The 12,073-nt window shown below is 39.5% G+C and overlaps 6 protein-coding genes across 6 annotated transcripts; 2 read left to right on the forward strand and 4 right to left on the reverse strand.

Annotated features, from left to right (window-relative positions):
- Positions 1-127: 127 nt before the first annotated feature.
- Positions 128-3,212, reverse strand: L201_002129 (uncharacterized protein; the record flags this gene model as incomplete). Its single annotated transcript, XM_066217907.1, has 9 exons — positions 128-171; positions 274-382; positions 497-958; positions 1,035-1,592; positions 1,687-1,841; positions 1,921-2,494; positions 2,590-2,713; positions 2,832-2,982; positions 3,167-3,212. The coding sequence occupies 9 exons, from the start codon at positions 3,210-3,212 to the stop codon at positions 128-130; spliced, it is 2,223 nt and encodes a 740-aa protein (XP_066074004.1).
- A 465-nt stretch (positions 3,213-3,677) lies between these two features.
- Positions 3,678-5,104, reverse strand: L201_002130 (ATP phosphoribosyltransferase; the record flags this gene model as incomplete). Its single annotated transcript, XM_066217908.1, has 3 exons — positions 3,678-4,075; positions 4,188-4,558; positions 4,830-5,104. The coding sequence occupies 3 exons, from the start codon at positions 5,102-5,104 to the stop codon at positions 3,678-3,680; spliced, it is 1,044 nt and encodes a 347-aa protein (XP_066074005.1).
- Positions 5,105-5,841: 737 nt separating this feature from the next.
- On the forward strand, positions 5,842-7,252 carry L201_002131 (uncharacterized protein; the record flags this gene model as incomplete). The annotated part of the gene is made up of 2 exons (XM_066217909.1): positions 5,842-5,899; positions 5,973-7,252. The coding sequence occupies 2 exons, from the start codon at positions 5,842-5,844 to the stop codon at positions 7,250-7,252; spliced, it is 1,338 nt and encodes a 445-aa protein (XP_066074006.1).
- Positions 7,253-7,758: 506 nt separating this feature from the next.
- L201_002132 (uncharacterized protein) lies at positions 7,759-8,667 on the forward strand (the record flags this gene model as incomplete). The annotated part of the gene is made up of 3 exons (XM_066217910.1): positions 7,759-8,426; positions 8,537-8,577; positions 8,648-8,667. The coding sequence occupies 3 exons, from the start codon at positions 7,759-7,761 to the stop codon at positions 8,665-8,667; spliced, it is 729 nt and encodes a 242-aa protein (XP_066074007.1).
- Positions 8,668-9,228: 561 nt separating this feature from the next.
- On the reverse strand, positions 9,229-9,561 carry L201_002133 (uncharacterized protein; the record flags this gene model as incomplete). The annotated part of the gene is made up of 2 exons (XM_066217911.1): positions 9,229-9,344; positions 9,447-9,561. 2 exons carry the CDS (start codon positions 9,559-9,561, stop codon positions 9,229-9,231), a joined length of 231 nt encoding a protein of 76 aa, XP_066074008.1.
- Positions 9,562-11,005: 1,444 nt separating this feature from the next.
- L201_002134 (uncharacterized protein) lies at positions 11,006-12,066 on the reverse strand (the record flags this gene model as incomplete). The annotated part of the gene is made up of 2 exons (XM_066217912.1): positions 11,006-11,269; positions 11,344-12,066. 2 exons carry the CDS (start codon positions 12,064-12,066, stop codon positions 11,006-11,008), a joined length of 987 nt encoding a protein of 328 aa, XP_066074009.1.
- Between the last annotated feature and the right edge of the window lie 7 nt (positions 12,067-12,073).

Genomic DNA, 12,073 nt, shown 5'->3' on the forward strand with positions numbered 1-12,073 from the left:
CTGTACATTGCAATACACATATACATATCTATACAAAATACGTTTTTATGGCTACAAGAATAACAAATCAACTTTACTTACTGCTCCTTGACTTTATCGGTGTTTGAATCTTATCTATACGAGATACTTAAGAAGGTCTGAAATCCAATTGACCAACAATTAAAGGCCAAACTGATGTGGGAAACAAAATCGAATACATCCATACATAATTAGCGAATAATACATATACCCAATTGAGAAGAGAGTCAATGTAGACATATTGTTTTAACTCACCTTCCTCAAATCCAACATGTTTACCATTTCTAATTTGTTGCCAAATTTGAGTCATTGTTTCTGATTTTTTGATCTCTGACCAATGTTTTAAGAAAAATGCAACTTGAACCTATTATCATGATAGATAGATGATTAGGAAAAACCAATCCAATGAGTGAACAAACTCAAAAGTTTAGAAAGAATTGATTGATTGGCAAGAGCAAGAACATAAAAAGAAACTTACTTTTCTTACATCTTCATATGTACTACTAAATTTACTAAAAACTTCAGCAGGTACATTACCACTTGTTAAACCTGAACAAATATGTTGAAATGATCTTAATTTTAAAGAAGGTAAATCTAATTTATCAGCTAATCTATAAACTGCTTTTGCTGATACAGGTCTTGGTCCAACTGTCAACTCATCATCAGAGTCATAATCATCATCATCATCATCTTCAGAATCAGATTCATTTTCGGTATCGGGATCCTCATCATTTTCGTTAAGCACAGAAGATCGTGGTGGACGAGGTGGTGGTGGAGAATCAATTCCATGTTCAATCATCCATCGATGTATCCATTCTGATCTTGTTTTTGGATCTTCAATGTTTCCTATATTTGTTGTTGAAGTAGTTGATTGTCTTCGACTTATTTGATGTTCAAATGATGATGTCAAAGGTGCGAAATAGATAATATCGGTGTAAATCTAAATGATCACCGATGCTTAAAGTCAGTCATACTAACTAGAATCCTAAAATGGTGAGATGAGATTAGATACTCACCCAATATAGGACTGCCCACCAAGTACTCCAGGCAGCATCTCTAATCACTACTCTAGTCTTTTTGGGTCCAGTCACTTTAGGCGTTTTGACTGTTTTCCTCTTACTGCTCATCTCCTTTGAGCTGGTAGTGATAGTAGACTTGTTATCAGTATTTGCAGTTGGTGATTTGGTTTCTTTCGTTTTTAAGGGAGATTTCTTGCTAGAGTCTCCTCCGCCTTCTGATTCTATAGTGACATTTCCAACTTCAATTGAATTCTCCTCTTTAGTTCCATTGGTATTGTTATTATTGACATTTTCCGAAGAACTGCTCGTAGAAGTATCGTTTTCTGATCGATCTTCTCCCAATAGTAAAGGTTTATCTGCTGAAGTTGACGATTTTCTGATAGATGAATTCCTACTAGTCGTAGTCGTCAAGTGTAAATCTCGATCACGGTCATCTGAAGGAATCAATCGATCGTGTTTAGCCTCATCAAAGGATGTTGTTGAAGATTCATTTTCAAGTGATTCTTCATCCATATCTGAATCTGATAGAACGGATACGTCGTCTTCTGATTCATCCTAGAGTACGTACGTGATAGGACAGGACAGCAGTACAGTAGTTCAGTATTTCGGCCTGACGCTTTACTGAGCAGATATTTGATATTTTACTCACATCATCAGATACACCTTCAACTTCCTTGAATCCACCATGGAACATAGCTTGAAAGTAATCGCATCTCTTCAACAACTTCTTATTCGCATAAATACGTCTTGGAGCAGATCCTGTACCTCTTTTAGCGGGTATGACAAATTCGACATCGGAGTATACTAGATAGATCATCATTTTGACAAGATCGTCAGCTTGGCTTACATTTCAGCGTGAAGATATCCGCGAAAATCTACTCACATGGATCATCTAACATTGAACCAACACTACTTATGAGTTCTTTAGGTACTACCCTTTTTATACCGCCTGCAGCTGAAGTCCCACCGGCTACACCACCTGCAGAGCCATCTAAAGTTGACCAAGCACTCAAACCACCACCACTTCCAATTTTACCTCCATTATGATTCAACAATCCACCTCCTCCAATATTATTCTGAGTTGTAGAGGAAGGTTGTAAACCTATACCTAACCATAAACCAGCAGGAGGTTGCGATTGAGCTTGAATCGTACAGATAATTATGAAACTATCGGATTGTAGGACTTGAGGATTCTGAAATAATGTATCTCTTTTAGCAAATGCTTGCCAACCCCAATTAGCAGTTTTGACTGCGAATGTATGGTCTGACGCATCTTTCGATGCTAATGCTTCATGTTGATACACCCCAGGTCTGTTAGTGGTGTTACTACTTGATCCACTAGTTCTAGTATCGGAAGTGCTGTTATTGGATATAGGTCGAATCTCAAATTTAAACCACCATAATCCTTTTCTAACCCATTTATTCTGTATTGACGATTCACGTTCTTGTGCTGTTGGCTAAGGACGGATATACATGTTCCATAGTGAGCCGTATTCTCGAGGTATCTTATATAATAAAGATCTAGAGCATATAGAAAAAAAAGTAAACTTACTACACAAGATAAATACAGACTGACGTGATCACCTGCGGTTTGAGTTGAAGTGCCTGCGTTAGGATACCATAAGACTTCCCATAAATTATCTGCGTCTCCAAATACAGCTGATTTTACACATTTACTGGAGGGTGTATAATATCACATCAGCTTGTCAAGTACGTAATTCGTACTACTGCGTAAAGGTCCTATATAAAATGTCTGACCAGATAACACAAGAACATTATAGGGTAAATACTTACGATTTCTGTTCACCTCTTGTACTCTCATACATAGCTTTCAATCCTGATAATCTCCATTCTAGACATACTGAAGTTGTCTCTTGAAATTCTTGTCCTTGAGAGACTGAACTAGACGTTGATGTCGAGGCTTGAGCTAGAGGAACAGGTTGAACTGAAAACGATGATAGATTAGTATACATAATTGACGATTCGGGGCAGCGATACGTGGAGAAGGAATGAACAGGTTGACCATTAAAAAGAAAAATGTAGAAGGAGGGTCATATCACTAATAGCTGATTAAGATCTTACATCATATGATAATTTGGAAATCATCAAGAGCGCTTTGGGCAACTTACCTTGAGCATGATCCCTAGAGGAATAAGGAGGTGGAATGGTCGTCATATTGCTTGATCCCTCCTTGCCTGACGAATCTGAAATTTCTGCTGTGGTTCCTATTTGGTCTGTAAAGGCTGCCCAGTATTAGATTGAGCTTCGAGTATAAGTGATGTATGTTATATTTAATGATAGATATCGTTCACAATCAGATTTATTGAGGAAGAAAGGACGTGAATCAATCGTAATTTATAGATGGACTTGACCGGTGTGTCGTCATAGCCGGGTTTCACATGTATGATTATTTTGACTTTTACAAGTGGTGTTTGCGTCAAGGTTAACTTTACAATTCTCATAATTCAACATCATCATACTCATCAGATTGTATGGTGTCAGATACATGAAACAGTAACATGATGTAATTTATGCATGATGTCAAAAAAGTCTATAGAATTGTGTGTATGAATATATATATAATGTTGTTTTTTCATCTTTGCTGGGTGTTTTCACTTGGACAAAGTCAGTTGATTGGTTTTAAATACCAACACGACAATTATCCAAAGCGAAAATCAAAATATCTTCTGCACCAGATTTTTCTAATTCATCCATTGTTTTTGCGACTTCTTTTCTTTCAACCATTGAAGAGACTGCAACCCAACCTTCAGTTTCTAATGGTGAAACTGTTGCAGCTCTTCTACCTGGTGTAATTTTTAATGCTTTATCTAAATTTTTTCTTTCAACGTTATATGAAGCGTAAACGTATTTTTTTGCGGCTAAAACACCAGCAAATCTAGATTTGATCAAATGAATTAATGATTTCAATTCAGGTGTTAATGTTGAATGTGGTTCTTTTGATGTAATTAATACAGCTTCACTTTTCATTAATGTATGAATAGCATGTAATCCTGCTGCTCTCATTGTGTCACCAGATTCTACGCAAAAAGAAAAAGGAGAAGTTATCAGTCAAGCAAATCTTGATAAACAGAAAGATATTATTATGACCTTTCCAGGGGACCAATCATAGATATCAACTCGTCAACTTACCAACTAAATCAACAATACCATCAGCCATACCTAAAGCACAAGCAGCTTCAACAGAACCACCAACATATTCAATTTTAGTTTTTTTGTTTGAATTTGATTTAGCATCTACACCATTTGGACCATTAAATAATTCTGCAGCTAAAACTTCAAAAGATGTAGCAATTCTACCACCAGATAAACCTTCTAAAGTTTGAATTGGTCCTGTAACTGGAACTTGAACTTGTAAAGAACATTTACCAAAACCTAATTGTAATAATTCAACGATTTGTTCAGCATGTGTTGATTCTGAAATTACATCTTGTCCTGTAATTCCTAAAGCTACTGAACCGAGAGCTACAAATCGAGGTATATCGGCTGCTGGAAGGAATACTCTGTAAAGAGGATAAAGATATGTATTAGTATGGTATTCATAGTGACATCTTGATAGGAAGACGAGTAATTGTCACAATATTGACATAGGATACCGCGTTTTCCAATTATTCCCCTTTAGTACTAGATACCACTGCACCAAACGAACGTGCGTAATTATGAGAAGCATAAATCATCTGCGTTTTACAGATTTTGACAAAACCGAATCCATTGACACCTTTCCTAGGGTACTCGAGATCTTGACCATTGAGTGACAGAAACAATGCAACTCACAAAGCTATAGGATGATTCTGTACTAAAGCAACATCTAATCTATGAGCTCTATTATATTTGATATCTGCACCTGCTAACAATTCTAAAGTTTTTTCCATCAATCTACCTTTTTTAGGTACAGCAAATAATAATCTATCTTTTAAAGAATCAACCAGTAAAGACATTGTTGATTCTGCACCAAAAGATGATTTTGCAGCTCTACCACCCATAGCTGAAGGTTCTGCTGGTGGGGGTGTAACCGTTGTGGAAGGAAGTATCGGTGTTGAAGTTGACATTTTTGAGGGTATTGATTGTCCCTTTTTCTGTGGATGAATATGTCCTAGGCTGTTCAGAAGACAAGAAACGAGTAGATGAGGAAGCAGTGAGAAGGACTGCTTTTTTAGATTGCACAATAAAGTTATTAAATGTAAACAAAAAGTGCTCTCAAAAACATGAAAACCGGTTTTTCGTTTATTTCATGACGTCCATATGCATTTATATTTTATCGAATCAATAATTATTAAGGGTACAGAGATATAGGCTCACAAGGAATAGCCTCACCGAGAACTAAAACTTGAATAGGCACGACAGAAAACACATGGCCAGTAGTGATATACGTAATACGTAATATACTAATTGAACGCGCTCTTTTGTTTGAAACAACAACAACTAACATGTAAGGTTATACTCTTTGATAGTCACAACTCGACAACCATCATCAAGCATACTTAGCATCCATATAGTATAGGTAAACACAACATATACTAGCTCTCTTGAAACATAGCGAACATCAAGCAAACCTCACAATCAGGTCGTCCTGCATCTACCACATTGACAAGCTTTATGCCGATAAACAGTACCTGATTTCTCATAATTCGGCAATCCGGTTGTAAATTGGCGAGAACGTTACACATATTCGTCACTACTAAAGTAGAATAACCATTCAGTGTGACTATCATTGCAAGCTCAACATTCATATCTCGTATTCGCCATATCTTCCTTTTCAAATTATCATAGACTCAGACTTGAAGATATGGAAAGTACAGAACCCACAAAACAGTCAAGCAACCAGGATGATGCTATAGTACCAGGTAAGTTTAGCTTATGGCCGACGGACGATGTCCTCAGCTTGATCGTTGAACATGGTATAATATCTTCTTATAGCAGATCCCTCCTCCTCATCCTGTTCTACCCCTTCAGATCCTTCTTCTTCCAAGTCCCCTCAATCCCACTCACCTCACGTTCATTCTCCTGTTCCGACCTCTTTATCACAATCCAATATTATCGACCTTTCTTCTCCTCAAGCTTCTCCTAGTAAAAGACAATCTGCTACACCTTCATTGATTTCTTCTAGACCAGCACCTGCTTCTCCAGCTTCGTCCAGACCTCATTCTACACAATTTGACCCTTCTTCATCGTCCGGATTCCTTCGAGATCGATCAGCATCAACATCCTCGAGAGGTGGTAGAAGAATATCGTCCTCATCACAAGCTTCAAGTACCAGAGGCGTACCTAGATCAAGATCAAGAGCGTCAAGTAAAGCTGTCAGACCAAAGTCAATGTTAGGTACGAATATAACTTTACCTGATTCATCGTCAAATACAAGTACACCTATATCCATTTCTACACCTTCATCTCAACAAGAGCAACAGATTAATTCAGGTCAGATCTCCATACCTGAATATAGTGAGCCTTCAGATTCACAAGTTGTAATACCATCCGATACTCAAACTGAATCATTTCAAGTTATCTTGCCTGAAGTTGTAATTAGAGATTTCGCATATCAGCCACCTGATGAAAGATATTATGGTAGAGGGAATATACCAGATGATAGAGATTCAAGTGGATCACATGCGTTTAGATGGCCCTGGAAAGGTGATGAAGGTAGTAGCGGTGAAGGATCGTCTTCAGGAAACGCTGGTGGATGGGGAGGATTTGGATTTTTAGGTGGATGGCGAAACAAAACGACATCTGATGCTCGCGAAGAGATGAGACATAGACCGACTTTCGAAGACGATGACGATGACGATGAACTATCTGATGATGAAGGTGATTTCACTGGAGGTGGAGGAGAAGAGGAAGAAGAAGGAGGATATTATTCGTCACCTACAGATTCGAGATCAGAATCAAGATTTGAAATTATAACAGGATATAATGAAAATGGAGAATACTCATATAAGTACAATATACTAGAAAATTTATCAGAGGAAGAAGAACCCAAAGGATATTATAGAGCTGCATACCCCTTCGAAGCTATAAGCTCAAGTGAAATGAATCTACAAGAAGGTGATTTAGTTAATTTATCAGGTAGAGGTAATGGTGATCCAGGTTGGGTGATTGCAAGACGTATAAACATCAAAAAGGGTAAAATTACAAGTATAGATGAAAAAGTGGGCTTAGTCCCTGAAAGTTATTTAGAAAGAGTTGAAATTATTCAAGATTAAGATTAAATAACATTAATCACTAAAATCAATAGGAGTCTCGTTCTTTTCCTCGAAAATCCACTTGGTGAAAGAGTATAACGGACAATCAGTCATTAAGTCATTTGGCAATTCCCTTGTAAAATTTCGCTCAATCAATCGCTCCAGTATCAACCAATCATCCACAAATCATGTATCATGCAAGATATGTAATTTTGTAAATTAGTCATCCTGTGCATGTAAAGAGTTTATCATGGCATTATAGTCTTGTCCGTTGAACGTAATGTAGTGAGTTTCGAGAGTATGAAGAACACTAAGGAGTACGTTACTTTGACTGAATGCACGTAATGCTGCGTTGTCGTGTGACGGTAAATCTTGCAGTACTGTAAAACTATATTTATAGCAGGACTCCATCCTGCACGAGTAGAGAGGTAATATCTATATTGCCTTGCTGCATATCGCTCTAAAGGTTTATATCATAAAATAGTCACAACGATTTAAGTCACTCAGCTAATCCTTTAATTCGCTCCATGGATTTCGAGATCCAAGTCGTTCCCGGTTTGGAGTTGAGCGGTAGAACGAGGTTCGAAAACTGCGCACGTTTTGTTCCTCACCACGACTCCAAGTACAATAAGGAGGACACCTTAACGATAGAATGCTCATCTGCTCCAACGCCCCAATCATTACAAAATCATACAGCTTTGGAAACATCGCCCCTCAACCTAGGTGGAGAAACACTGAGCCTCCAACGTTTAATGGAAGAAATATCTGAATTCACGTTCAACGAAGATTTCCTGTCCTTGACACTTGACAGGACATCCTCACCAATAATCGAAAACAAACCAGAAAAAGCGACTCTGACCATAAACACGCATATAGGATCTGGTTATTTGTGGGATTTTTGGCTAGGTGATCACTCTGTATGGGGCAAAGTAATCCTTAAACTTGTTAATGCTAATTATTGCTCTCGCGAAGACCCTGAAGGTGAAGAGATCATCGCTCCTGGAGGGATATTGTTAGAAGCTATCAAAGAAGAACTCCTCTATTTAGGTCCTTTATCAGATCTACAGGGAGATTTGGTACCTAAATACCATGGGTTATACCAATCAAGTGGTTCAACAGAATATTATGCTATTATACTTGAATTCGCTGGTCATCCTCTCGAACCAGAAATGGTCAACTCAAACGAAGAGTGGAAGTGAGTTGATCGTTCTACTGCATGAATCTTTGATCTAGCTTGTCTTTCATCCGAAAGGGGGCGTCCACTCAGTACAAAGATTACAAGCTGAAATCTTGTCTCGTATTTAGACAGAAATTGTATTTGGCGTACGAACAACTCCATAAGCGAGGTATATGTCACGGAGATATTTGCAGCAGACATATATTGATCGACCCTAACCATCGTATTCGCCTGGTCAGTTTTCGCCGCTCAACCGTAGAAGATCTGGCAGATCCAGAGGGGTCAATGAGACTGATAGCAGAAGCACAGGGCGTGAGGATACAAGTTGGATTGCAAAGAGAAGATACCGTGTCAGTGTTAAGTATACTGCCCTTTCATCTTTGTGTTGAACCCAAATGGGCAGTCAGAAGCCTTGTACATCGTTCGCACTCCATTTATTAGGATCATTTTTCTTATATATCAAGTTTGCAGCCCGCTGTCATGACTGAAAACTCGGCGCATCACCACAAGCGACTTGAGAATCCCGATACACTCATTCAACCTTTAACAAAAATTCCTGAAGAGTCACAGAAAGAATTTTACAAAAAAGCAATGACTATGTATAACTTTTGGGAACACCTAGGCCAGCTAGTCACGAAGGATTTGCTCAGAACAATCCCAAGTGCTTTTTCTGCCTTTTTTGCAAATGTACATGAACATAATGAGAAATAAGTTTGGATCTTGCTTGAGGCTACAAAATTTATCTGTCCCCAGGGAAGACATCACGATGCGTACTCGTAAGATATTCCTTCGAAAGGGAGTAAACAATCCGTTGATATCTTTAGACTGTCACCCATTCATCGTCGGCGTCATCATCAGGATTTACCAAGACGATTGAGCCATCCATGGCAGAATTTGAGGCTTTAGTGCTGGCTGCCGAAGTGGCGGTCTGATAACCTTTTGACGGACTACTTGTCAGCTTTTAAATGTGGCGATATCTCGCCCTATGGACTCGTAAGGAATACCGGATCTTCATTTCTACTGGTGGAAGACACTCACTCTGAGTAGTACTGGTAGTACTAAAACCACTAGCCGATCTAGTCTCTTGAGATTGCTGGGAAGCTTGTTTGCTTTTGGGCTTGATATCGCCTTTTTCGAAGTATTCTGGGTCCATTTTTTACACTTTGTGTGATATGTAGTAGTTGATGATAAGCTTTATACGTTATCACAGTCCTCTATAAATAGCGCTAGTTATGATACTTGATTTAACGATATGTGTACTGTCTTCTTGTTTAGCCAGAAAATCAAACTCGCATCAAGAATTTCATCTTTTTATATCTTTTTCCCACCTCGGTGAAGCCCAAAGCCTCGTTGTGAACGCATAAAATACCTTACTTCAGCCATACAGTACATACGTATCCCTGATAACTGACAACTCACTCAGTCGTCTAGCCGAGACCGCCAAACAGCTCGGTTTCCGGCTCGTTGCGTGCGTTCAGAACCTAAAGAAAGGACCACCATGGGTACCCTCTCTTTCCATTCAGCTTCTTTTCCTTGTTTCGAGATTCATTCTGTACAGTAACATCGTTACGGTGATCTAGACCGCTTCCTCCCTTTCTTTTGCGTCAAGACATGAGTCAGCTAGATCTCCGTTTGCATTGGAGTTAGCATGAATTTGCGTGCGTGTGCTCAAGCTGGTACAATAGGTCATGTTAGACCGAAAATCCGTGAAAGGATCTGCTATCTTCTCGACTGAGTTTGAAAGAGATTGTCATTTACTGGAAGACGCCTGCCTGGTACATTTTCATGAAGTGCTAATCGTGCCATTGAGTTGGTTCAAGCCGTGCGATGATCATACAATACTGAACTATACAGTAAGTCTTTGTACGGATCCGCAATACTGAACGATATGGTGGTCCAGATACAAGTGCTCACCCCTCGAACATCATAATTAAGCAGTCATACGTCATAAGTTAGAACGATTGAGGGGAATCCTTTTTCTTAACCGTATTCATCGTCTATGTGGAAAGGCCAAAGGTGGAGCGTAATCGTATACTCACAAGTTCCGTCGAACAAACACAATGGATCGACTTAAGAGATCTCTGCATCTGTCAAGACAGTTGGAGAGATATGAAATCTACTCGAGTATATGCCTTTCCTACCTCTGTCAGATTGGCGAGCCCGAGGTATGTCATAAGTAGCTTAATAAGTACGATGAGTGATGCATGAAAGGAGGTAATGATATTCACAGGAAGAATACCTTCTATCGATATGTGACAAAACCGAGATGAGCGAATCTTTTATGAGAAACATCACACTCGTGATATGGTATTGTGGGGCATTTTTGACGTCAGCGAGGTACTTTGTCAAAGTATTGTATGCCCTTTTCGTTTTTGCCAGAAGATGTCGCATTGAAACAGTGATTGTGGGTATTTCACTCCCCGACGGGAATGCTGCTAGCTGATAACCTTCAGTTATATGATAGGCATGCATCAACAGCGACTCGCATACACTGTGTCATCTGTACAATCATGTACGTCTTATTATACATATACCTGGCATCTCTCGCTCACGTCTTCCAGCTAGAAGAGGTACAGTAAGAGGCACATGAAGAAAGCTTACAATACTTCCCAGCCATCTTCTTCACCGCTCCCATCACCACTCTTATCATCAGTAACAGATGGACGTTGATAGTTAGTTCCGTAAGTGGCGTTCAAGACGGTATCCCTCTCAATGTTTTCGAAATTGCCACTACCACTCATCCGCTCATTGGTGTGGCTGGACTCAGCTGTTGTAGCCACTTCAGTGGCACAAGACGAAGAGCTCCTATCTACACTTGAAGAAGGGGTATCCTCAGCTTTAGACTCTTCGGGACTACCGTGCTGATTATGCACTGTCAGCTTCTGGGTTACTGTAATGAGCCAAAGGAGCAGTATGCGCAAGCGATGAAACTCACGACTTGCAGCCATTTAGGATCCTCCGAAGTTCCATCTGGAGTGGACCAATTACCTGGAACTGTATCACCATTCGTGCTGGTAAATTCAGTTGTTTCCTTCCCAGAACCCATTGACTGATTATATCCTACACTAGCGTCCTCAAACGATTGCACGATGAAATCATCTTCACACCCAACATTTCCAATTGATACGAAATTGTTATTTCCAACAATTGGGTAACCTTTAAAGCTATTGCAAACAAGTCCACTTGATACAGGTCCATCTCTTATAGGTCCATGTCTTACGATATTGTAATCTCCTGATATTGAATAGTCTTCACTGTCATCACAGAAAGCTCCACGTATTACGAAATTGTTATTCCCCCGAACTCCAGACAAGGACTCGTGTCTTCCGGATTCTGAACGTCTCGTTTGGGCCTCTTCCCTTGATCTTGCTCGTCGTCGCGCTTTTTCTTGAAGCCGTTCTGCTCGTTCAAGAGCTTCTTCCGCGAGCCTAGATCTCAACTCTTCTCGATTTCTCGCTTGTTCCTGATTCCTCAATCGTGCTTGTTCTTCGAGCCATTCTGCTCGTTGACGAGCTTCTTCCGCAAGCCTGGATCTCAACTCTTCTCGTTCCCTCGCTTGTTCTTCATTCCTCAATCGTGCTTGCTGCCTGAACCATTCTTCATTTGAACGGGCTTGCTTTGAGCGTCTCGTAGATTGCTGATTGTGTCTTGAATTCATGGCTGAG

The sequence above is a fragment of the Kwoniella dendrophila genome, chromosome 2 (assembly GCF_036810415.1).
Source record: "Kwoniella dendrophila CBS 6074 chromosome 2, complete sequence".
Taxonomy (NCBI): domain Eukaryota; kingdom Fungi; phylum Basidiomycota; class Tremellomycetes; order Tremellales; family Cryptococcaceae; genus Kwoniella; species Kwoniella dendrophila.